General features: G+C 39.1%; 1 protein-coding gene across 3 annotated transcripts in view; it reads left to right on the forward strand.

The window, feature by feature from the left end:
* The window catches only part of PPM1D (protein phosphatase, Mg2+/Mn2+ dependent 1D), a 57,203-nt gene extending 32,004 nt beyond the window's left edge, over positions 1–25,199 (forward strand). For 2 of the 3 annotated variants that reach the window (XM_043482190.1, XM_043482199.1), the window contains exons 4-6: positions 11,429–11,619; positions 17,677–17,919; positions 23,724–25,199. In XM_043482190.1, coding sequence (XP_043338125.1) covers positions 11,429–11,619; positions 17,677–17,919; positions 23,724–24,281 — 992 coding nt within the window. In that variant the 3' untranslated portion in view covers positions 24,282–25,199. The remainder of the gene's footprint in view (positions 1–11,428; positions 11,620–17,676; positions 17,920–23,723) is intronic. The other variant, XM_043482207.1, reaches the window with a different exon arrangement.
* Positions 25,200–25,250: the final 51 nt, after the last annotated feature.

Raw genomic sequence — 25,250 nt, forward strand, 5'->3', positions numbered from 1 at the left:
GGTGAAAAGGTAGAAGCAGTGACAGATTTCCTTTACTTGGGGTCTAAGATCACTGCGGATGGTGACTGCAGCTGTGAAATCAGAAGACGATTGCTTCTTGGCAGGAAAGCTATGACAAACCTAGACAGTGTGTTGAAAAGCAGAGACATTACTTTGCAGAGAAAGGTTCGTATGGTCTTCCCAGTGGTCACGTACGGTTGTGAGAGCTGGACCATAAAGAAGGCAGAATGCCAAAGAGTTGATGCCTTCAAACTGTGGTGCTTGAGGACTCCTGAAAGTCCCTTGGACAGCAGGGAGATCAAATCAGTCAACCTTCAGGGAAATTAACCCTGAACATTCGTTGGAAGGACTGATGCTAAAGCTGAAGCTCCAGTATTTTGGTCATCTGATGCGAATAGCCGACTCATTGGAAAAGTCCTTGATGCTGGGAAAGATTGAGGGCAGAAGGAAAAGGGGGTGTCAGAGGACGAGATTGCTGGATGGCTTCACCTATGCAATGGACATGAAATTGGGCAAACTTCGGGAGATGGTGAGGGACAGAGAGGCCTGGCTTTCTGCAGTCGGTAGGGTCACAAAGAGTGGAATACGACTGGCAACTGAACAGCAACAAAGTTGGGGAGGTGGAGGCTGAATAATACCATTAGATGGGTTTTTTTGCAGGATGTATTGATCAGTACAAAATTAACAGATTAGTGTGTATTTGAAGAGATCTTGAGTGATGTGATTTTTTTCCCCTTATGTAGCTTAGTTTCAACATTTGTTAACCATCTAGAGAAAGAAATAATATGTGTAGTTCTCAGTTTTGTGTATTATGCATATTCAGAAGTACATAAGCAACAGAATATTATTAGCATTGTTAATAACTATTTTTAGTTGCCAGAGAGAAAAAATAGTAATTAGAGAGTAGAGAAATCAGGCAATACATTGGATGATGACAATTACCATCACTAATGAGGACATTGTATGCCTCCAGACGTGTGATACACACATCCCCTAGGTAGTACCCTGGTCAAGAATGCATAGCTGCAATCTAGATAAAGGAGGCTAAAGAAACATTCTAAGTAAGTGCTATTCCGGCTCCTCAACTGGATTCTATAAAGGATATTATTAGGCCATCTAATAATTCAGAATATGAATGGTAGGTGGTATATTAGGTATATATTATATTAATATAAATTTATGAAGCTGATAGCTGCAGCATCCTTATTCTTAGAAAATACACTTTGAACTATTTAGGGATAAAAGACCATTGTTTAAAACACTTTTGTTGCAAGGTTACATGCACAGAATCTTTATACATACGTAGATCGAAAACAAGCAAATGGGGCAAAATGTCAGCAATAATGAATCTGAGTAAAGATGGGGGTTCTTTGTCATGTTTTTATTTTTATCACTTTATACATTTGAAATGGTCTCCAGATGAGGTTTTTTTTTTTAAATAGGCTGGCAGTAATAATATGAAATTCAGTAAAAGTAAATAAAAAGTGCTAGGTTTAAGCTCATAATATGCTTTGGGAGATTATCTGCTTTCATAGCATTTCATTTGAGAGAGAACTAGGGTTTTTGTTCTGCTTCTTTTCCGTTGATTGCTAATGAGCATGAGGTAATTCTGCGGTGTTAAGTGCATGCATACTCAGTCGCTTGTTCATGTACAGTTCTTGGCAACTCCATAGACTGTAGCCCTCCAGGCTCCTCTGTCCATGGGATTTTCCAGGCAGAAAACTGGAGTAGGTTTCCTTCTACTTCCATTTCCTTGTCCAAGGTGTCTTCCTGACCCAGGGATCAAACCCATGTCTCCTGCATTGGCAGAAGGATTCTTTACCACTGAGCTACCTGGGAAACCCCTAGGTGTAGTTTAGCCATAAAAAGTTAGTATAGTCTTAGAATAGTAGACTGTCCTACTTATCAGTTAAAAAACTGCCTTTCCAGATTAGTCAACTGATCAAGCGTACAGCTTTGTTTGACTTACAGGTATTAAGTTTGGACCTTCCCTGGTGGTCCTGTGATTGAGAATCTGCCTTTCAGTGCAGGGGACACAGGTTCAGTCCCTGGTCAGAGAACTGAGATCCTTCATGCCGTAGGGCAACTAAGCCTGCGAGTGTGAGTAAGACCTGATGCAGCCATAAGTAAACATTTTTTTCCACTCTTTCCACCTGATGATGCTGCCACTCTCCTAAACTTAAACAGAATAATTGGGCAGAATATAGCCTGGAATCAAAATACTGAGGACACTAATAGCTGGATTAGTATTTGTGAAGTTTTGTCATCTAGAAGAGAAATTAACCTGATCTAAAAAAAGTGTGGAGAGTTCCCTGGTGGCCTAGTGGTTAGGATTCTGGGCTTTCACTGCCGTGGCCTGGGTTCAGTCTCTGGTTGGGGAACTGACATCCCACAGGCTGTGCGGCTCAGCCAGGCGGGGCAGGGGGCCTGGTACATTCCACGTACCGAATGTTTCAAAAAGCAGCATGCAAAAATGACAGCAACAGGTGAGCATTCTCAAAAAGAAAAAAGGCGTGAGGAGCTATAAAAGGGAGAACCATATTTTAGCTCAGTAAAACAGAATTATTGCAGATGATAAAAAAATAATAAACATTATTTTGTGAACTATAGTGAGCCTTTCCTTCACTAGAAGCGCTTGGGTGATTGACATAGATGTCTACATTGGCTCGGAAGCTAGAGAATATAAAACTGGACTTCTTATAGTTCTGAGAATGCATGATAATGTTAAAATTGTTGATACTTGGTTAGCTTTCCAGTGTATTCAAAACAGCTTTTCCAACTAGCTATTTTTTCACTGTGTATTGTTTTTAGATTTATCCATGTTTATGTGGTTCTAGTTCATGCATCAACTGCTGTACATTCAGTTCCAATATGAAACTATATTTTTTTTCTCTCTGTGCCCTGATTGGTGGACATTTAGGTTATATGCACACATTTGCTATTATCAAAAATGTTGCAATAAATACCTTCTTGTGTACATCTATGAGATTTCTTTAAGACACATAACTAGAAATGGAATTGCTGGGTTACATTACATTACTCACCAACTTTTAAAATACCACGACACACAAATAATAAGATAATATCTTAGAATAAACAGGGAAGGCTACTCAAGGCTGTGGGCAACTGACCTAAAGGTTCTAGCCACTCAGGACCCACCCTGCTGACCATGGTCATACTTAAACCATCCAAGGCATATCACTTGGAAAGCTCAGTCCAAGATGTATAAAGATATGTATATCTTTTAGCATTATGTAATACCAAATTTCTTCCCCAAGTGATTATACTAGGCTATTAAAATTCCGCTGTATTAAGAATCTATTGCTGTCTTAACAAAATATTCCCAAACCTAACAGTTCAAAACATTTATCATCTCACATGGTTTCTGTGGCTTAGGAACCTGGGAATGGCTTAACGAGGTGGTTTTGGCTCAGGGTCTCTCGAGTGGTTGCAGTCAAACTGTCCAGTGTGACTTTGTTCTGAAAGCTTGAATAGGGCGGGGCATTCACTTCTAGGACAACCTACTCACATGGCTGTTGCCAGGAGGCCTCCATTCCTTGCCCAGGGGGCTCCTCTGTAGGGTGTTTGATGCATCTTCATTCCATGGCGGCTGGCCTTCTTGGAGCGAGTGATCTGAGAGAGAACAGGGTAGTGGCCACAATGTACTTTTATGATCTAGTGTCATAAACAAGTGACATTTTATCACCTCCTCCATTTTTTTTTTTGGTTAGCAGTGAGTCACTCAATCTCTCCTACCCTTAAGTGGAGGGGAATTAAGCTCTACTTCTTAAAAAGTATCAGTATGTGCAAATATTCTAAAACCACACACAGAGTCCCCACTTCTTCATGATTGTTTATTCATTCACCAAGTATTTACTAAATGCATACTATGTTACAGGTACTGCTCTAGGTTTTGAGGATTCTGCAGTGAAGGAAACCAGTGAAGATTTCTTGACCTCTACGGATCTTACTTTCTAGTAGGGGGAAACATGATAAACTAATATAAATAAGTAGCATATATATTGTGGTATATAGTGAAAAGTGCTGACATGGAAAATAAGGCAGGAAACACTGGGAGGTGGGAGTCATAATTTTAAATGGAATGGTCAGAGGAGGTCTGAAGAGATGACACTGCGTGAAGAGATGAGGGCATGGAGGCCTATGGGAGACTGGGGCATGAGAATTCAGGTAGAAGGAACAACAATCCGGAGTGTCCTTTTTATGATTTTTTTTTTTTTTTTTAACTGAGGAACTTGAGAGGAAGATTTGCCATTAACCGATGGAGCAAAGAGCAGAGTGGGGGCAGTCAGGAGTTCAGCTTCGGACAAGTTACCTTCAAGGTGCTTATCAGATACTGTAGCGGTGATATCCATTTGGCTTCTGGTTATGAGAATCAGTTAGTGAGAGCTAGGCTAAAGACATCAGTTTGTGGCTGAATCAAGGGATTGAGTGTAGGTAGGAAAGGGGAGGGGAAGGTCCAGTGACTGAGGCCTGAGATGCTCTCCCTGTTAAGAGGTAGGGGCATGAATGGAGGAATGAGGTAAGACAGAACAGAAAGAGCCACCAGTAAAGTACAGGATAGCCCAGGAGAGTGTCCTAAAAGCTAAGAGAAATTTCAAATACTGTTGAAAGCTCAGGTAAAGCAGACTTGAGAGGTGATGTGAAAGTCATTGGTGACCTTGACAAAGTAGCTTTTGGTTGGATAACTCCAGTTGTGACTGGAGTTGGTTCAAGAAAGAGCAAGAAGAAGAAATTTTGATATAACAAGTTTTAGACACTCTTCCTAGGAGTTTGGGAAGGAGAGATGGGGCTGTAGCTAGAGTTGAAACCCGAGAGAGGGTTTGCTACTGTTGTTTTAAAAAGGGAAGAAATTAAAAAAAAGAAAATAAAAAGGGAAGAAATAATCACAGTTTCTGGGAAAGATCCACTCGGCCAGTGCAAACACCATGTAGGAGATAAAATACAATTGTTATGGTAATGTCCTATGACAATTGCATTAACAATTTTGTAAACAAATACGTGGAAATAAATGGATCTTTTCATACAAAAAGTCTATGGGAGAGATTATATTGTTTCAGTAATGACAAAATCAGTTCTGCTTTTTCTCTTGATTTTATTTTTCGATCACATATTTTCACCTCAAATACCTTTATTGAGATTTAACTGACATCCAGTACTGTATATTAAGTTTAAGGTGTACAGCATTAAAAAGATAATATCCTTTAAATTTGAATATTTAAGCTAAAAGAAATGCTTTGTTAGTATCACTTTACCTGTCTTTATTCTGGCACATAGGGGAAAAAATATAAGAAATTAAGTTCTAGCTTTTGTTTTTAAAGTTTAACTTGTTGCATGGTAATTATTGTTGGCCCGTAGTAAAATTAAATTATAGTATTTATTGCCATTTTTCTTCTAGCTTTTTGGGAGAGAAGTTTGCTTATCAAAATTTGTACTGTTGATGATCAAAATTACTTGAGTGCAAATGTAGCAAAGGTGCCTCCTAGTGTCGCCCTGATGGAATTGCATGTGAGTCTTAGAAATCATTTATTCATTGTACAGATATTTGAGTGCAGACACCGTAATGCTGGGAACGACTGAGGACAGGAGTAGAAGCGGGCAACAGAGGATGAGATGGTAGAATAGTGTCACCAACTCAATGGACGTGAGTTTGAGAAAACTCTAGAAGATAGTGAAGGACAGGGAAGCCTGGCGTGCTGCAGTCCATAGGGTTGCAGAGTCAGACCTGACTTAGTGACTGAACAACAGTGTGCCAAACACAGGGCCTTTGCCCTCATGGAAGCTTATGGTTTAGAGAGGGGAGAGGCATTCATCAAGTGATCACAGAAAGAAGTGAAAAATGACAACTCTTTTTAAGTATTTGTATGTCTGTTAAAGAGAACTTTAAGTAGGAATATTTTACCTAGCTGGAGAGCCACTGAAGTGATGTTTGAACTGAGCTTTGAAGAATTATGGAAAGCTAATAGAGGAAGAAAATGTGTTCTTGGCATAAGAACTGCATTTGTGAACAGCTCTGTGATAGGAGGAGGCCTGGCGAATATAAGGGACTCTGAATAGGGAATGTGAAACAGAGGTATGAGAATAAGAGGCATTGATCAAGTGAGAAAATACTGCACTTTTCTAGGCTGTGGTTAAGAGTTATGCAAGAGTAAACTATTGCAGAGTTAGGGAGGGAAACAGCTAGGTTGTGTGTGTGTGTGTGTGTGTGTGTGTGTGTTTTAATTATGGCAAAAGACCTATAACAAAATCTACCATTTTAGTCATTTTAAGTGTTCAGTTCAGTTGAAGTATATTAAGTACATTTATATTGTTGTGCAGCCATCACCACCATCCGCCTTAAGTCTGTGTTTTAAAGAGATGATTTTGGTTGAGTTTTGGGGATGGATTAGGTGAGACAAAAGTCGCTGGGAACCTCTTTGTGGGAAGCCACTCACGGAGTGAGGGTGAGGAGGTGATGCTGAAATTCCCTAGGGATAAGGGCTTCCAGGTGTCCTGCACCCGCTGGCCGCAGTGTGCCTCAGGAGCGAGCAGAGAACACACCGAACCCAGAAGAAAGGCCTCGTTCTCATCTGGTATCATTCCAGGGCCCCTAGTGAGAGCAAAAGGCCGTTGAACAGGCAACCAGCAACATCTGCCATGATGTCTCCCTCCCTTCAATATGTAGAGGAAGAACATTCTGTGCCCATATGATGGTGTACAAACCCTAGACCAATGATAAAAACACTTAGCTCGATTCTGATTCCTACTCATTTGATATCAGGTAAAGCCATGGGAAATAATGGAAACAGTGAGAGACTTTATTTTCTTGGGCTCCAAAATCACTGCAGATGGTGACTGCAGCCATAAAATTAAAACACGCTTGCTCCTTGGAAGAAAAGCTATGACCAACCTAGACAACATATTAAAAAACAGAGACATTACTTTGCCAACAAAAGTCCGTCTAGCCCAAGCTATGGTTTTTCCAGTAGTCATGTATGGATGTGAGAATTGGACTTTATAGAAAGCTGAGTGCCGAAAAATTGATGCTTTTGAACTGTGGTGTTGGAGAAGACTCTTGAGAGACCCTTGGACTTCAAGGAGATCCAACCAGTCCATCCTAAAGGAAATCAGTCCTGAATATTCATTGGAAGGACTGATGCTGAAGCTGAAACTCCAATACTTTGGCCATCCTATGCGAAGGACTGACTCATTTGAAAAGACCCTGATGCTAGGAAAGACTGAAGGCAGGAGAAGAAGGGGACAACAGAGGATGAGATGGTTGTATGGCATCACCGACTCGATGGACATGAGTTTGAGTAAGCTTCAGGAGTTGATGATGGACAGGGAAGCCTAGCATGCTGTAGTCCATGGGGTCGCAAAGAGTTAGACACGACTGAGCGACTGAACTGCACTGAAAGCCATGTAGAAGACTTCTCTGGTGGCTCAGTGTAAAGAGTCCACCTGAAGTGCAGGAGACTCCCTAAGTCCATATACAAAAAGATTATAAAGAAGTAGAAGAATGGAAAGCTTTTCTTTAGACAAGATAACTAGGGGCTTGCCTGGTGGTCCCGTGGTTGAGAATCCACCTGCCAGTGAGGGGACACAGGTTTGATCCCTGGTCCAGGAAGATTCAGCATGTAGCAGAGCACCTAAGCCTGCGCGCCACAACTCCTGAGCCCAGCTCTGCTCCCCAGCAAGAGAAGCCCCCGCAGTGAGAAGCCCGAGCACTGCAGCTAGAGGCCAGCGGCCACTCTAGAGAAAGCCCGTGTGCAGCAGCGACCCGGTGTAGCCGAGAATACATAAATAGGGAAAGACAGCTAATAATGTTAGTGTTCTGTCTTCAGTTTACAACCATTATGATAACATGTGATTTGTGCAAGAATCATTAATGGATGCTAAAGCCTGGCATATTTTGGTAAAAACAGGATATTTCACACAGTCTCAAACTATCACCCTGCAGATTACTTGGGGATACCTTTACAGCGCTGGTGGACAGCAGTTTAACTGAATGATCAAACTCGGCAATGCCAATGGGACAGACTGACACTGTACCTCCTCATGTGATTAGCTGAGAAAGATGTAGTATTCTGGCCAAAACCAAATTTAACCTGAACACAAGCCTTTATATCTTGCAGAACACAAAGAAGCAAACAGAAAGCAAAACCCTAAATCACGGGTCATTCTGCAAAACAGCTGGCCTGGAGACTTTTGACAATCGTCTGTCAGTGTCATGAATGACAAAAATCACAAAAGCTAGAGAGTTGTTCTGGGTTAAAAACAACTAAAAATATGCCAACTAAATGCAATGAACGATCCATGAGTGGATCCTGGACATTAAAAAAAGGGTTGTTGGACTTTTCCTGGTGGTCCTGTGGTTCAGAATCTGCCTGCCAATGCATGGGACCCAGGCTCGATCCCTGGTCTGGGAAGATCCCACATGCTGGGGAGCGACTAAGCCTGTGTACCACAACTGCGGAGCTCACACGCTGCAGCCACTGAGGCCCGAGAGCTCTAGAGCCCATGCTCTGCAACAGGAAGAGCCACTGCGGGTGAGAAGGCCCTGCTTGCTGCAACTAGAGAAAGCAGCAACAAAGACCAGCGCAGCCATAAATAAATGTTTCTTAAAAAAAGAATTATTGCGAAATTCCCTGGTGATCCAGTGGTTAGGACTCAGCACTTTTACTGAGGGGGCCCAGTAAGGTACTTGATCCTTGGCCAGGCGAGACACGCAGTGTGGCCAAAAAAGAGAGACGTTATTGAGATAATTGGAAAAATTTGAAGATGAGTTTTATATTACACAATTCTGGATCAGCATGACATTTTCTTTTTTTTTTTTTTTATTTTTATTAGCTGGAGGCTAATTACTTTACAATATTGTAGTGGTTTTTGCCATACATTGACATGAATCAGCCATGGATTTACATGTGTTCCCCATCCTGATCCCCCCTCCCACCTCCCTCTCCATCCCATCCCTCTAGGTCTTCCCAGTGCACCAGCCCTGAGCACTTGTCTCATGCATCCAACCTGGGCTGGCAATCTGTTTCACACTTGAAAATATACATGTTTCAATGCTATTCTCTTCAGATCATCCCACCCTCGCCTTCTCCCACAGAGTCCAAAAGTCTGTTCTATATATCTGTGTCTCTTTTTCTGTCCTGCATATAGGGTTATCGTTACCATCTTTTTAAATTCCATATATATGTGTTAGTATACTGTATCGGTGTTTATCTTTCTGGCTTACTTCACTCTGTATAAAGGCCTCCAGTTTTGTTTTTTTTTTAACCTAGATTTTAGTTTTAGACATATTAGGGATTCTGCTGTATGGAAATTTATGTTCTTACTTGGAATGGCAATATTAATTCCAAATATTGGGGGAAAACTACTTTTGAAGGCTTTTAACATCATGTATGAACCCCTGTAATTGCTACTTTAATATTCATCCTAACTCTTTTTCCATCCATGTTCGTTTTTATAGTTTCAGCCAGGGAGTTTTCTTTTACTGGTATAAAGAGATGACTGTGTCTTTGTGAGCTGGCCTGGATTATAACTCGCTTTTTAGTGGTCATATGTGGTCTCTTTTGTTACTCTGAAGAATGAATTGCCCCTTTCAAGAGGCTGGTTTAGCAGTGAGTTGCTATTTTATATTAGAGTAATTGATTCGAGCTATTCTTTCCTTGGGCTCTGAGCATATTTGAAATGACCAGTATTTCTGATGGGAAGGTATGGTGAAGTTTGAATAAGGAGAGGACAAAGAACTTCCTCTTATTTAGCAAAAGTCAGACCTGCTTAGCAGCGGCAAACACAATTTATCCTCTTGTCTGAAAACTTTTTGCTCTTAATTTAAGGTCTTTCTCCAAAGAACATGACAACAAACAAAAGAGGCAGAAATTTGTTTCCTCCTTTCTGTCCCCTCCTTCCTGTTTCAGGGAGCAGAAGAGTTTATATTGTCCTCCTTAGTTATCTTGTGTATCACAAAAGAATAGATGGCTTCTATAAATTTTCTTCCTATTTCAGTTTTATTGATCTTGTTGATGACCTGAGTCAACGAAAAGTTTTTTTATGTTGAACATTCTGAGGTCTACATCCAGTGGATCTGAAAGGCAGAAGTTTTAGATGTTGTTTTATGTGGAGCTAATCAAGGAGAAGATAACTATGTAAGAAATCTTCTTTTATTGGTTCACTGAAAGGGTGAGCTATTGATTTCCAAAGACTGATTAAAACTTTTTAGCTTCCAAAGATAGGTTAAAAGCATAAAAATGCTCATTTTTATCTCTGCAATTTTCTTCCAAGTGACTGGCACTCATCCTTTCCGATTTGATGTAGGGGGGTTGCATCAAATTTTCTTGACCTAGGAGGTTAACAGGTTTTCAGTTAGCCACTAGAACTCCTACTTATAGAGCAACTTCTCCCCATTTTATCTTTTCTTCACAGTTATCTTAGTTAATCTTGGCCATTTGCTCTTCCCTGTACATTTTATGTTTCTACTTTTCAATGTATTTTTAAAAGGTTTTACTGAAATACAATCGATTTGCAATGTCATGTTAGTTTCTGCTGTACAGCAAAGTGAATCAGTGATACTTTAGATTCTTTTCTCATACAGATCGTTACAGAGTATTGGTTCTTTCTCATATCAGTCATTACAGAATATTGAGTAGAGTTCCCTGTGCTATACAGTAGTGCCTTCCTATACGTTTTTGAATCAGTTCGTCAGATTCTACAATAATCCTTTTGGGATTTTAGTTGGAATCACACTGATGTTATGGGTTATTTTTGGAAGACTTAACATCTTCATGATCTTCCTATCTTTGATTAGAATTTATTTCTCTGTGTATTTAAATAATCTGGAATCTAATTGTATAATTTTGTCCATGATAGATTTGCATACCTTTTGTTAAACTTTGCAGTACCTTGCATTTGGTTCATTGTTGCATTGTTGTAAATGGAATTGTTTAAAATTTTATATTTTCTGTTTCTTGCTGTTATATAGAGATACTGCTGACTTTTATTTATTGGGTATTTAGCAACCTCGCTAAGTGTTCCTGTTCTGATAATTTATCTAATTTCTTTTTGATTTCCTATATAGAAATAAAATTATCTACAAATAATGATAGTTTTATTTTCTCCTTTCTAATACATATATATGATATATTTTTATTTTCTTACTGTGTTGAGAAGGATCCTTCGTATAGAACTGGAAGAAAAGTGGTGATAGAAGACATGCTTTTATCAGGTTAATAAGAGAGTTAACTTTTAAAATTTCTAGTTTGCTAAGAATTTTTCTTTTTGAAAATCATGAATGGATTTCAAATGTTATCAAATGCTATTCTGCATCTTTTGAGATGAACATGTAGATTTTCTTCTTTAATCTGTTGATGGGATACTACTCTCTTGGAAATAACACTTCTGGCTTTTTTTGCCTCCTGCTCCCCAGGTGATTTGTGGAGCTATGATTTCTTCAGTGGTGAGTTTGTGGTGTCACCTGAACCAGACACAAGTGTCCACACTCTTGACCCCCAGAAGCACAAGTATATTATCTTGGGAAGTGATGGACTTTGGAATATGATTCCACCTCAAGACGCCATCTCAATGTGCCAGGACCAAGAGGAGAAAAAATACCTGATGGTGAGAAGTAACTCAATTCAATATTATCACCTGCACATTGTTCTGGTACTTTCGTCAGGAGTCTTGAATATGAACTAAGTGTGTTCCTCTGGAATAGGTCTTTGCATTTGCCCTGGCTGGAAAAGAAGTAAAGTATAGATTTCTGCAGCTCATTAGGGGAATGATGGATCCTTGAACTGTTTCCATTTTTTGGCTATTTTGAATGCCGCTGCTATTAACATTCATGGACAAGTTTCTGTGTGGACATGTTCTCAGTTCTCTCATATCGACCTGGGAATGAAATTGCTGGGTCATGTGGTAACTCTGTTACCTGTACTGCTTTATTCAATTGCAAACCTTGAAACAACCATCAGTGAGAAAATTCTTTTCTTTCCTTCATGGCTTGCTTGAAAATTGATCTCTTCATTCTGAGCAATGACAAAGCAAGGAGATTTGGGAAAGTGTGATGTTATTGAAGGCAAGGAAAGAGTGTGTTTTTGGAGCAGTAGCCTGCAATGTCAAATTCTACAAAGAAGTAGAAGCAGATGGATGAAAACAGGGTATTGGGATTTACAGTTAGGATCTTCTAATATTAGTGATCTTCAAGGATGCAGAGTTTCAGTTGAAGTGATGGGAGCATTAGCTGGCAGGTTGGAGTGACGATGAGAGAGTACTTTGTGAGCCTAGGAAGTAGACGTGAGTGTTCAGCAAGACAAGGGAATTGGCACTGTTGCCTTGGAAAGACAGGGTCTGGAGAGCAGCTTTATAGTCTTTACAAGAAAGATTGACAGAATAAGAGAAATAAGAGATGCCGGTCCAGAGCACATGGAACTAACTGGAATCAACGGCTCCTTGGAAAAGATGATCTTTTCCTAAGATGAGAGGATTGGTGAAGCTAACTAAGGAGACAACATAAAATAACTTGTATTAAATTGCCTGCATTTATTCCGTCAACTACCGTGTTAGGCACTCAGTACACAGGATGCAAAGGTAAATAGAACATGGCCCTTGCTCAGCATTTGCCATGTTATTGCAACTAGGATGTGTAGATAGCTATCAGTACCATTTGATTGTGAGTTGCTTTAATGATAAGTGCATGCATACATGCTCAGTCATGTCTAACTCTTTGCGATCCCATGGACTATAACCTGCCAGGATCCTCTTGTGGAATTTCCCAGGCAAGTATACTGGAGTGGGTTGCCATTTCCTACTCCAGGGGATCTTCCTGACCCAGGGATCGAACCTGCATCTCTGGCATCTCCTATGTTGGCAGGCAGATTCTTTACCACTAGTGCCATCTAAGAGTCATGTATCTAGTTAATTCTATAAGCTCGGGCCTAGTATGATGCATTTGGTCAGTGATGTTAGATGTAAAAGAAAGATTAAATAAAATAAATATTATTTTGTTTGGCTGTGCTAGCTTGCAGGATCTTAGTTCCCTGGCCAGGTAACCTGGATCCTTGATAGTGAAAGCATGCAGTCCTAGCCACTGACTGCCAGAGAATTCCCATGTCTGTTGGGTTTATAGTCCTTTTTTTGGTTGTGTCAGGGTTTGGTTGTAACCTGCCAGCTCTCTAGTTGTAGCATGCCGGCCGGGTAGTTATGATGCGTGGGCTTAGTTGTCCCTAGTCTTGTGAATCTTAGTTCCCTGACCAGGGGTTGAACCCACGTTCCTTGCATTGCAGGGCAGATTCTTAACCACAGGAACTACCAGGGAAGTCCCTGGATTTATAATTCTTTAATGATGAGAGAAAAAGAAACATTTCAGTGGTATGATGAGTCCATAAGCCAGTTTTATTGGGCTAGAAGAACCTATTCATAAACACCTAAATGAGTATTGAAAGAGCATCTATAGAACAATATTTAGATCAGGAGTTGAGAACTGAGAGAGAAAGGATAGGAAACTTGAAGATTGCATAAGGAAGTTTCATGGGTGAGACTCGTATTTGAGCGTGTCTTAAAGGTAGAGTTGAATTTACGAGGTTAAGAAATCAAGAGAGAAGAGTGAAGCTTTCCAGACAGACGAATAGAATGTGTAAAGTCCAAGAGACAGTCTCCAACACATTCAAGTTTCACAAGTAACTTGATGTGATTGAAAAACAAGAGGCAAAAAGGTTTCAAATGGTCTGTTATGAAGTTAGGTCTTTGTAACCAGGTAGTGGAGAGCATTGAAAAGCATTTTAGAAAGCATACTCATTGCAGAGTGGAATATAAAATAGAGGGTAGATGATAATGGATGTGAAGATTGTATTTATTAGGATGTGCAGGAAAACCGTCTCACCCCTTAATAGAATTAGACCGGCAGAGTTGGCAATGAAAGAGAATACGTGTCAGCAGTGATTAGTGAAGAATCGCCGTGAGAAGGTGAATTTCGATGAATAGAGTCATATTTATTAAGATCTGTCTTCATCTCTTTTTACATGTTGATTTTTACTGCCAGTGTATTTGATTTTATTTTTCTTAATGAGTTTATTAGGCTTCTTCTATGGAGGCTGCTGTTACGTTCCAAATGAAAATTTTTGCAAGCTTGATCTAAGGCAGCAATGGAAAAACAAAAAGACTGTATACACTGCACACACACAAGCAAAAAAGAAATACATTAAGTGATAGGATTGACAGAACTTGGGTTTTAAGAAGGGAGAGTATGACACCCAAATCTCTTAGTGATGGCTGGAAGCTGTTATGAAGAAGAAGCACATCGTTTTGTGAGGAGGGATGATTAGTTCATATGTAGGTATGTTGAATAGGAGGTGCCTTTGGTTCATCTAAATAGATATCTTCAGTAGGCAGTTACTGAAAGGCAATGCCTGGAAATGCTAATTTCAGTGTTAACAGGAGTAAAGTAAAGCCACAACAATTTGTGACCTCCCCTAGTGAGACAGTATGGTGGAAGAAAAGGACACAGTATTATGGAGCGGCCCAAGTCAACAGGGGCTTCCCTGATGGCTCAGTTGGTAAAGAATCCACCTGCAATGCAGGCGACCCTGGTTCGATTCCTGGGTCAGGAAGATCTGCTGGAGAAGGGAGAGGCTACCTACTCCAGTATTCTTGGGCTTCCTGTGTGGCTCAGCTGGTAAGGAATCTGCCTGCAATGCGGGAGACCTGAGTTTGATCCCTGGGTTGGGAAGACCCCCTGGAGAAGGGAAAGGCCACCCACTCCAGTATTCTGACCTAGAGAATTCCATGGACTGTGTAGTCCTTGGGGTAGCAAAGAGTCGGACACAACTGAGCGACTTTCAAGTCAACAGAATCAGTGAGCTGAGGGAGAATGCAAGTAAGGTAGTAGAAATGGCTGATATAGATTTCCTTTTTGTGGAGCTTTGCTGGGAGGGAAACAGGCACACAGAAGTGAAAGGTGGAATCCTTCAGCGAGTTCTCAGGGCACTAGTGTTGGGCGAGTGGTACGACATGCCTGTACACCGGGGGGTGGGATAGATTGATGAGCTACAGATTAATGCTGCCTTTCATCAGTTAAGGTACATATTTTTCATATTAGAAGGGGGGCATCATTACACATGATACTTTTCTTAGGAATGCAAGGATGGCTTAATACTAAGATTTTAAAGCAGCTGAGATGAGTTTTTGCAGTTTGCCATCATTAATGTATTGAATACTGTAACATGACCAAGATCAGACAACCCCAAATAAAATTGATTACCTGTTTGCCAAGGAAAGAATGAACAAAAACCCAGTTCTTTATTCAGTTTGAATATATAAACTTTAGGGGTAGAGCTGACAGTTAAATGACATATGTGTTATATATATTTTAATAAAGTATGTATAGTACTGTAGTACATTATACATTATTATATAGTATACATTATAGTATGTTAATATTTAATCTTGCAACACATTATTTTATCGCATTAAGTAAAAATTTTTTCTGCTTATAGTTCATGGCACATTTCTTTTTCAGACATTTCTACTCATTTTCATTATTCAGCTGTTTCTAGAGGTACTTTAAAAACATGTAACTTTTCTGGAGCACATCATTTTTCTTTTCTGTTCTTTGAAACTTAACAGTTATAAATCCATTGTATGATGCTTTGGGGCTTCCCTGGTGACTCAGTGGTAGAGAATGCACCTGCCAATGCAGGAGATGCGGGGTTGATTGCTGGGTCAGGAAGATCCCCTGGAGAAGAAGTGGCCATCCACTCCAGTATTCTTGCTTGGGAAATCCCATGGGGCAGAGGAGCCTGGCGGGCTACAGTCCATGTGGTTGTAGAGAGTTGGACACGACTTAGCAACTAAACAACAACATAATGCTATTAGTCTTATTCTAAGCCACATTTATTTGTATAACATGAGATTGTTTAATTTGTTTTTTTCCTTTTTTACTGTTTCTGTTGGTATATATTTGATCTCTATACTATAATGACTTGTATTGCTTTTTTCTTCATATAAGTGACATTAACCATTTATGTATGTATGTATGTATGTATGTATGTATAAGCCTTTGACTGAGTGAATCACAACAAACTGTGGAAATTCTTAAAAAGATGGGAATACCAGACAACCTTACCTGCCTCCTGAGAAACCCACATGGAGGTCAAGAAGCAGTAGGTAGAAACAGACATGGAAAAACAGACTGGTTCAAAATTGGGAAAGGAGTACATCAAGGCTGTATATTGTCACCCTGCTTATTTTTAACTTATATGCAGAGTACATCATGTGAAATGCTGGACTGGATGAATCACAGCTGGAATTAAGGTTGCTGGGAGAAATACCAGTCACCTCAGATAATGCTTTTACCCTAATGGCAGAAAGTGAAGAGGAACTAAAGAGCTTCTTGATGAAGGTGAAAAGAGGAGAGGGAGAAGGTGGCTTACAACTCAGCATTCAAAAAACTGAAGATCATGGCATCCGGTTCTGTCACTTTCTGGCAAATAAATGGGGAAAAAATGGAAACAGTGACAGATTTTATTTTCTTGGGCTCCAAAATCACTGCAGACTGTGACTGCAGCCATGAAATTAAAAGATACTTGCTGCTTGGAAGAAAAGCTCTGAAAAACCTAGACAGTGTATTCAAAAGCAGAGACATCACTTTGATGAGAAAGGTCCATATAGTCAAAGCTATGGTTTTTCCAATAGTCACATATGGATGTGAGTGTTGGACCATAAAGAAGACTGAGTGCTAAAGAATAACTACTTTCAAACTGTGGTGCTGGAGAAAACTCTGGAGAGTCCCTTGGACAGCAAGGAGATCAAACTAGTCAATCCTAAAGAAAATCAACCCTCAATATTCACTGGAAGGACTGATGCTGAAGCTGAAGCTCTTGACCACCTGATGCAGAGAGCTGACTCATTGGAAAAGACCCTGATGCTGGGAAAGATTGAGGGCAAGAGGAAAAGGGACTGACAGAAGATGAAGTCGTTGGATGGCATTGTCAACTCAATGGACATGAGTTTGAGCAAACTCCAGGAGATAGTGAAGCACGTGAAAGCTTGGTGTGCTGCAGTCCATGGGGTCGCAAAGAGTTGGACATGTCTGAGTAACTGGGTAGCAACAGTATACATATATATATATATATAGCTAAGAACCATTTATATTTCTCTGTCTCTGAATTTTGTTCATGTCCTTTGACATTTTTTTATGTTGGTGTTGTCTCTGATTTGCAGAATCTCTTATTTTAGGAGGAAATTGGCCCTTTGCAGTGTGGGTTGTTTTTTTCAATGTATGATTATTTCATTTGTGAATTATTTATTGTAATACTTTTTAAAATTCATTTTCATTGGCGTACAGTTGTTTATCTGTAATATCTTGATGTTTACTTCCCCCTTTTAGATAACTTCTGTATAACCTTTCTTAAGTAAGGTTACAATGAAGACCAAGTTTCTTGCTCCCAAAAAGATAAAAATACAGATGAAATTTAACCACAGGATAAGACTTTATTTTATTGATTTATTTTTTAATTTAGAGCAATGCTGTCTTAACATAGTTATAGGGATTGTGGAGAAGGTTTGAAATTTTAATTATTTATGTAGGCCTTGTTGAACATTATTAATTTGTATTAATTTGGTACAACCATAGTGGTAACAAAGTGTGAGTTAGCTTCTTTTTTGTTGTTTTACATACAGGGTGAGCATGGACAATCTTGTGCCAAAATGCTTGTGAATCGAGCACTAGGCCGCTGGAGGCAGCGAATGCTTCGAGCAGATAATACTAGTGCCATAGTAATCTGCATCTCTCCGGGAGTGGACAGTCAGGGAAATTTCACCAATGAAGATGAGCTCTATCTGAACCTGACTGATAGCCCTTCCTATAACAGTCAAGAAACCTGCGTGATGACTCCTTCTCCATGTTCCACACCACCAGTCAAGGTATACAGTTCTCTAGTATTTAAGTTGTAATAGATGGAATTTCTCTGGTTAGTATTACATGAAAACAGTTTTCAGATTCTTTATAAAATAGGATTTTGGATTTTGTTCTGTAACTTCTTATCAGTATTTCTTATTTAGTGCTTCTTCTTTAGTACCCATAGGTACTAAACTGCATGCTGGATCTCTGTAGAGCACCTAATAGACAAGTGACTAGATGTGGCCCCTGAAGACTATTAACAATATTAATATTTGGAACATACTGATTCCCTTCTAATGTTATGCACGTTTGTAAGCATTTAAAAGCTTACAAGCAATAAATGCTGGAGAGGGTGTGGAGAAAAGGGAACCCTCTTACACTGTTGGTGGGAATGCAAACTAGTACAGCCACTATGGAGAACAGTGTGGAGATTTCTTAAAAAACTGGAAATAGAACTGCCATATGACCCAGCAATCCCACTCCTGGGCATACACACTGAGTAAACCAGATCTGAAAGAGACACGTGCACCCCAATGTTCATCGCAGCACTGTTTGTACTAGCCAGGACACGGAAGCAACCTAGATGCCCATCAGCAGATGAATGGATAAGGAAGCTGTGGTACATATACACCATGGAATATTACTCAGCCGTTAAAAAGAATTCATTTGAACCAGTTCTAATGAGATGGATGAAACTGGAGCCCATTATACAGAGTGAAGTAAGCCAGAAAGAAAGATAAAGAACATTACAGCATACTAACACATATATATGGAATTTAGAAAGATGGTAATGACAACCCTATATGCAAAACAGAAAAAGAGACACAGAAGTACAGAACAGACTTTTGAACTCTGTGGAAGAAGGTGAGGGTGGGATGTTGCGAAAGAACAGCATGTATACTATCTATGGTGAAACAGGTCACCAGCCCAGGTGGGATGCATGAGACAAGTGCTCGGGCCTGGTGCACTGGGAAGACCCAGAGGAATCAGGTGGAGGGGGAGGTGGGAGGGGGGATTGGGATGGGGAATACGTGTAAATCTATTGCTGATTCATGTCAATATATGACAAAACCCACTGAATGAATAAATAAATAAATAAATAAATAAATAAATAAATAAATAAAATTTAAAAAAAACTAAAAAAAAAAAAGAAATAAATGATTTTTACAAAATAAAAAAAAATAAAAATAAAAGCGTATGGTGGACTTTCATATGTGATATTTCATTTGAATCTCATAACCCTGGAAGCTAAATAGTGCAGATAATTAACTCCATTTTATAGATAATAAGACCGAGATATTAAGCAGTTTGAATAAGATACAGAATCAAGGCTGAACTGGACCTTAGGATATCAGCCTTTAGAATTGGTTGTCTATTAACATGAATAAGAAACATCATTCCTATTTCTTACCCATATTAATATTGAATGAATTTAAGATGTGCTCAGGAATAAGTTTAAATGCTATTGTATTTCCCTTCCTTCTGATTTCATCCCATTTTTTCCCTACTTTTTTCTAATTTTCTACTAATAATTAGTAATATTGATAACTGCTGTGATATACCTGGCCTTCTGAGAATGTGCTTTCAGAAGAATGACCATTAAAATGGGAAACACAGTGGAATTTTATGTCAGGTATTGAGGCAGTTTTTTAAGATGATCAAAGCTACACAGTACAAAGAATTTATTTAATTTTGGGTATGTGATCCTGTATAGAGTACTTGAAAGTTTTCCATTATTGCTTTCCTGTCTTTTACTTCACATATATATGGCAACTTAATTTTCCTTACATGGACTTTTCATTTAGAAATTGACAAATTAATATTTTATGCTTGTTTTCTTAAAAGAATTTCTTGTGGAAACTTTCTTTTCTTTGAAAACTCTTGAATAATAATGCAGGTTGAGATCTTTTAAAGTCTCTTGATTCTCTTTTAAGAGTGTTGTGAAGGAGGTTATGTTCACTTTAGAGTTCACCGGTTTCTGTATTTGAAAGTATTCATTACTTTTGTGTTCCCTAAAGTGTTCGTATTTGTAACTGAACTGTAGGTAGTATAGAGATGCCGTAGGATGGAGGTAAGAATGAGGGGAGAGAAGATACTGTAATAGGACATTCTTAATTGTTAATCTGTGGGTTGGCATTAGTAAAATTGTACAGAAATTACACCAAGGCACAAGTTTTAAGGCGTATTTTCTAAAGATTGACTTCTGGCTGTCCTGGGTCTTGGTTGCTGTGCAGGCTTTCTCTGGTTGCTGCAGGCGGGAAGTACTCTTGGTTGCGGTGTGTGGGCTTCTCATCGCGGGGCCGTCTCGTTGCAGAGCGCAGGCTCTCGGCACGTGGGCTTCAGTAGTTTTGGCTCATGGACTTAGTTGCCTTGCGGCATGCGGGATCTTACCAGACCAGGACGGAACCCTGTCCCCTGCATTGGCAGGCAGATTCTTAACCACTAGACCACCAGGGAAGCCCTTTAAAACATATTTTAAAATTCTGAAAAATAATGATCTAATAATTACACTAAAGATTAGGAGATTTATCTATGGACTAACTTCTGTATAGGCATGGTTATTTGTTAACCATTTAGCCACACCTAAATATGAAAAAGTATTTAGAGCCATTCAGAATAATCACTGTTGTAGGCTCTGGCCCAACAAGTAAATAAAGACATATTTCTGCTCGAGATTGTGTTCTCTTTTGTTTCTTTTTTTTTTTTTTTTCTTTCTTCTTTTGTTTCTTTTATCTTAGTTAACCATGGCTACGCATGAGTATCTCTGATTTATTTCCTAATAAATAATACAGGATAAATAAATTTCCTAATAAATAACACAGGATAATAATCCTGTGTTTAGTAGCATGTAGATGAATATAATGACATTTTGGTTGATTTTGAGCGGTTTTTAAGACTTACCCATATTTAGATTAGGCACTTGAGACTAGGTTAGCCATCTACAGACACACCAGCTTCCGTTTGAATCGTCAGCTAAATCGGTGCTCACATCTCTGTTTTGGGACAAAGACAGTAAAACTGCTTCTGTTTTGGAGAAGGCAATGGCACCCCACTCCAGTACTCTTGCCTAGAAAATCCCATGGATGGAGGAGCCTGGTAGGCTGCAGTCCATGGGGTCGCTAAGAGTTGTACATGACTGAGTGACTTCATTTTTACCTTTCACTTTCATGCACCGAAGAAGGAAATGGCAACCCACTCCAGTGGTCTTGCCTGGAGAATCCCAGGGACAAGGGAGCCTGGTGGGCTGCCGTCTATGGGGTCGCACAGAGTCGGACACGACTGAAGCGACTTAGCAGCAGCATAACATAATGGGGATTCCCAGGTGGTGCAGTGGTAAAGAATCCACCTGCCAATGCAGGAGGACCAAGAGATATGGGTTTGATCCCTGGGAAGGAGGGAAGATCCCCTGGAGGAGGAAATGGCAACCCACTCCAGTACTCTTTATTTACATATTTTCTTTTTAAAAAAAACAAAACAAAAACAGAAAAAAAAAAAAAACTGCTTCTGTTTAAGTGATATGTTACTATGGCACACCTTTCTTTCTCCATCTTTCTTTAGGGCAAAACTAATTTTAGCTGTTTTTTTAAGTAAGCCAAGAGCTCTAGGAAGGAGGAATGAGGAAGAGAGTTCTTTCAGAGGATTAGCACTTAGTTTCAGTTGCATTCTAGGCACAATTTGTAATTAGCTGTTTACGGTTGGATTGTAAATATATGGAGCTCTCAAAGTGGATCTCTGAAGTGAAACTTTGCAAGTGTGAATTTTTAGGATGTAAGCTCTTAATATCACGTGTTTAATGAACATGTAAGAAGGCTTAGCAGTACAGGTGGTAATTAATCTGAGATGAGTCTCAGAAGTCTAAGCGGTTGACTGCACAAACAGATGCAGTGTGTTCCTGTAGAATGCCAATAAAAAGAGAAGGAAATGGAAAAGTTAAAGGAATAAGTAGGGGAAGAAAAGCCAGTGCACCTGTGGTATCAGAATAATAGTTTGTGAGTTTAAAAGAACACAGCACAACAGAAAGTCCAATAAATTTTGTTAATTCTAAAATCATCCCATTGTTTTTCTTTTGTAAAGAAATTCCATCTAATGTCTAAACCTTGTTGTACAAGCTAGAGCAGTTATGTTCTGTTCCTGTAAGTGGCCTGATCAGTATCTTTTTTTCTGGTCCCTAAATTAGTAATGTGCTTGTTTGCTAGTAGGAAGTCTTCTGTTCACAGAATTTATCTGCTGCCTAGTCTTGTTGCAAATCCTTTTTCTATATTAAAGCAAGATGAACCTTTAGTCAACAGTTACTTTTGGTGAGGTATAGTTTTCTGTGATCAGTCAGTACATGCTTGTGATCAGGGTAGGCATTGGAATCAACCTAATGCAGAGGGGATAAATTCACAGACAGGTTGTCGTTGATATTGCTGAAAGCCACATGTGAATGTTCTAGAATAGAGACTGTTTTGTTATCCATGCTCAACACCGGTACTTTGAAATAAGATTGCTGCCCAACATCTAGTCAGTGTTAAAACAGATAAGAATTGGGCTTTCAATAAACCATGCAATGTAAAATAAATAAATGAACCAGTGACCCCAGAAAGAAAGAAATATACTTAGGTGTGTGTTTTGTTTTTTTTTTTCTTAAGGGTCTTTTCTGATGGTCCAGTGGCTAAGACTTCAGGTTCCCAATGCAGGGGACCTGGGTTCAATCCCTGGTCAGGGAACTAAATCCCACATGCTACAGCTAAGAGTTTGCATGTTGTAGCCATCCTGCACGCTGCAACTAAGACATAGCACAGCCAAATAAATAAATAAAAGCGTTTTAAAAAGCTTAGCAGTATTCTCTTTGGGGCAGTACTGCGTTAGGAACTTCAGAGTTTCTCATCTCTAGCCTCCAGTGGACCTAAAGTTGGTTTATTTTTCTTAGTAAAGCGTGCTCATGTTTATGGTTAAATTGAAATGCTTTTAGATTCCTCCAGTTTCCCTTTTTCTTCTTAATTCTGGAAACATTAAAGGAAAATTACTTTTATAAATGTGCTTTTTTATAAAGCACTTTTTCAAAAGGTGTTTATTCCTAGGGAATTTTATATCAGAAGGTGACTAGTAATATATCTTTAATTACCATTCTAAATACAAAAGGATTTACTTAGGCTTTTCAGAAAATATTTTAATAAATTTGATTTGATTGAAAGAGGAAAGATTGAGGGAAATGATACACACTTCGGGAAGAGGAAGTATTTATGCTTAAAATTTGTCCTTGGAAAAGTTATTAAAATAGTAATTTTATAAAATATTAAAACAGTGGAAGATTCTTATTTGATAGGAAGAATGTTCTTGTCGGGAGATGGGAGGATATTCCGAAAACATTTAGATTTGGGGCTCTATACCTAAAGTAGTGCATATCTGTACCTCCTTGTGAAGCTTTTAAGAAACAGCACCTGAAAGTTCCATATGATTTCATTTGTATCTTTGCAAGTTGCCCTAGCCATTCCCGTATGTCCTATTTTCTCAAATCCCAGACTTGCCCGTATGTCCTATTTTCTCAAATCCCAGACATTCCCGTATATCCTATTTTCTCAAATCCCAGAACAGCATCTAGTGTTCAGGAGATGGGTGCAAAGCAACAATCTGAATTTCCCTTGTGACAGAATTGCTTTAATGTCGCACTTTACCTTTTCCACACTACTAGATATTCAGAAATTAAGTCGAGAAAGTAGGAAATAAACCCCCCAAGTAAACAGTTTTGTGATTTATTCTAATGAAACCCTTTCATTTCCCCAATGGTTAAGCTGAATTCTAGGATAAATTATTTCTCACTTGGTCTTACCTTCTTGTTTTTCAGTCCCTGGAGGAGGACCCATGGCCAAGGCTGAACTCCAAGGACCATATACCTGCCCTTGTCCGTAGTAATGCCTTCTCAGAGAATTATTTAGAAGTCCCACCTGAGCTAGCGCGAGGGAATGTTCAGGCTGCAGTCATATCCTCAAAAGATCCAGAGCCACTGGAAGAAAATTGCACTAAAGCCCTGACTTTAAGGATACATGATTCTTTGAATAATAGCTTGTCCGTTGGCCTGGTGCCTACCAATTCAACAAACACCATCATGGACCAAAAAAATGTGAAGATATCGACCCCAGGTCAAATGAAAGCCCAAGAAGTTGAAAGAACCCCTCCGGCAAACTTCAAACGGACATTAGAAGAGTCCAACTCTGGCCCGCTTGTGAAGAAGCACAGGCGGAATGGTTTAAGTCGTGGTAGTAGCGCTCAGCCTGCACGCCTCCCCACAGCCTCCCAGCGCAAGAACTCTGTTAAACTTACCATGCGACGCAGACTCAGGGGCCAGAAGAAAATTGGAAATCCTTTACTTCACCAGCACAGAAAAACTGTTTGTGTTTGCTGAAATATGTCTGGAAATTTTTTCCAAACTTCTTAAGAGGGCTTTTTTGAATTTGGTGCCGACGTTGAACTTTTTTTAAGGGGACAAAATAAAAATAGTATGAGTTTGACTTTTTGGAATTCAACAATTTTAGCCTGGCCTTGTACTTGCTTGTATTATAAATGTGAATTTTGTAGATGTTAGGGTGTAAGTTGCTGTAAAATGTGTGTAAATTTGTATCCTTCACACAAACTCAGTCTCTTACTCTGATACACAGTAAATGTAACAACAGGGCTAAAGGTTTAAAGAAAAAAAGAATCTATTAGATTTTAGAAGTACATTAAAACTTTTAAAAATGATTATTAAGAAATTTGTATGTCACTTGTGATGAAAACTACACAACTTTTTAAAGTAAATTATTAAGCAAACTGGAAAAGTGATGTATTTTCATAGTGACCTGTGTCCCACTTAATGTTTCTTAGAGACAGCTAGTGTCTTTTTAAAATTATTTTTTATTTCTAATTTCATAATCCAGAACTAAATTTTTCATAGAAGCCGAAGTGTTGAACCATGCAAAAGTAGCTGGGTGTTAGTCTCCTTGTCCTAATTAAAATACTATGCAGTATCTCTTATTTCATTTAGTAGCATTTTTTCTAAAACATTAACCATCAGATTTGCTCACCAGATCTTTGAAGTAGAAGGAGGTATGTTTGCCTAAAGAGATGCCCTTTTCAATCATCCCAGACATTCAGTGGCATTAATAAGTCTTAAAGTAGTTATATCCTCTTCTCGTGTTGGATAAAATATGTGAAGTTTTTCTTGCTATTTCAATAATGGATGGTGCTGCTAATTCCCAACATTTCTTAAATTATTTTATATATCGTACAGTTTTCATTGATTATATGGATATGTTTGTTCATCTAATAAATCAGTGAACTGTTACTGATGTTGCTGAATTATTGTTATTGGTTTGTTTTAATGATATATATTAAC

The sequence above is a fragment of the Cervus canadensis genome, chromosome 1, assembly GCF_019320065.1.
Source record: "Cervus canadensis isolate Bull #8, Minnesota chromosome 1, ASM1932006v1, whole genome shotgun sequence".
Lineage (NCBI taxonomy): Eukaryota > Metazoa > Chordata > Mammalia > Artiodactyla > Cervidae > Cervus > Cervus canadensis.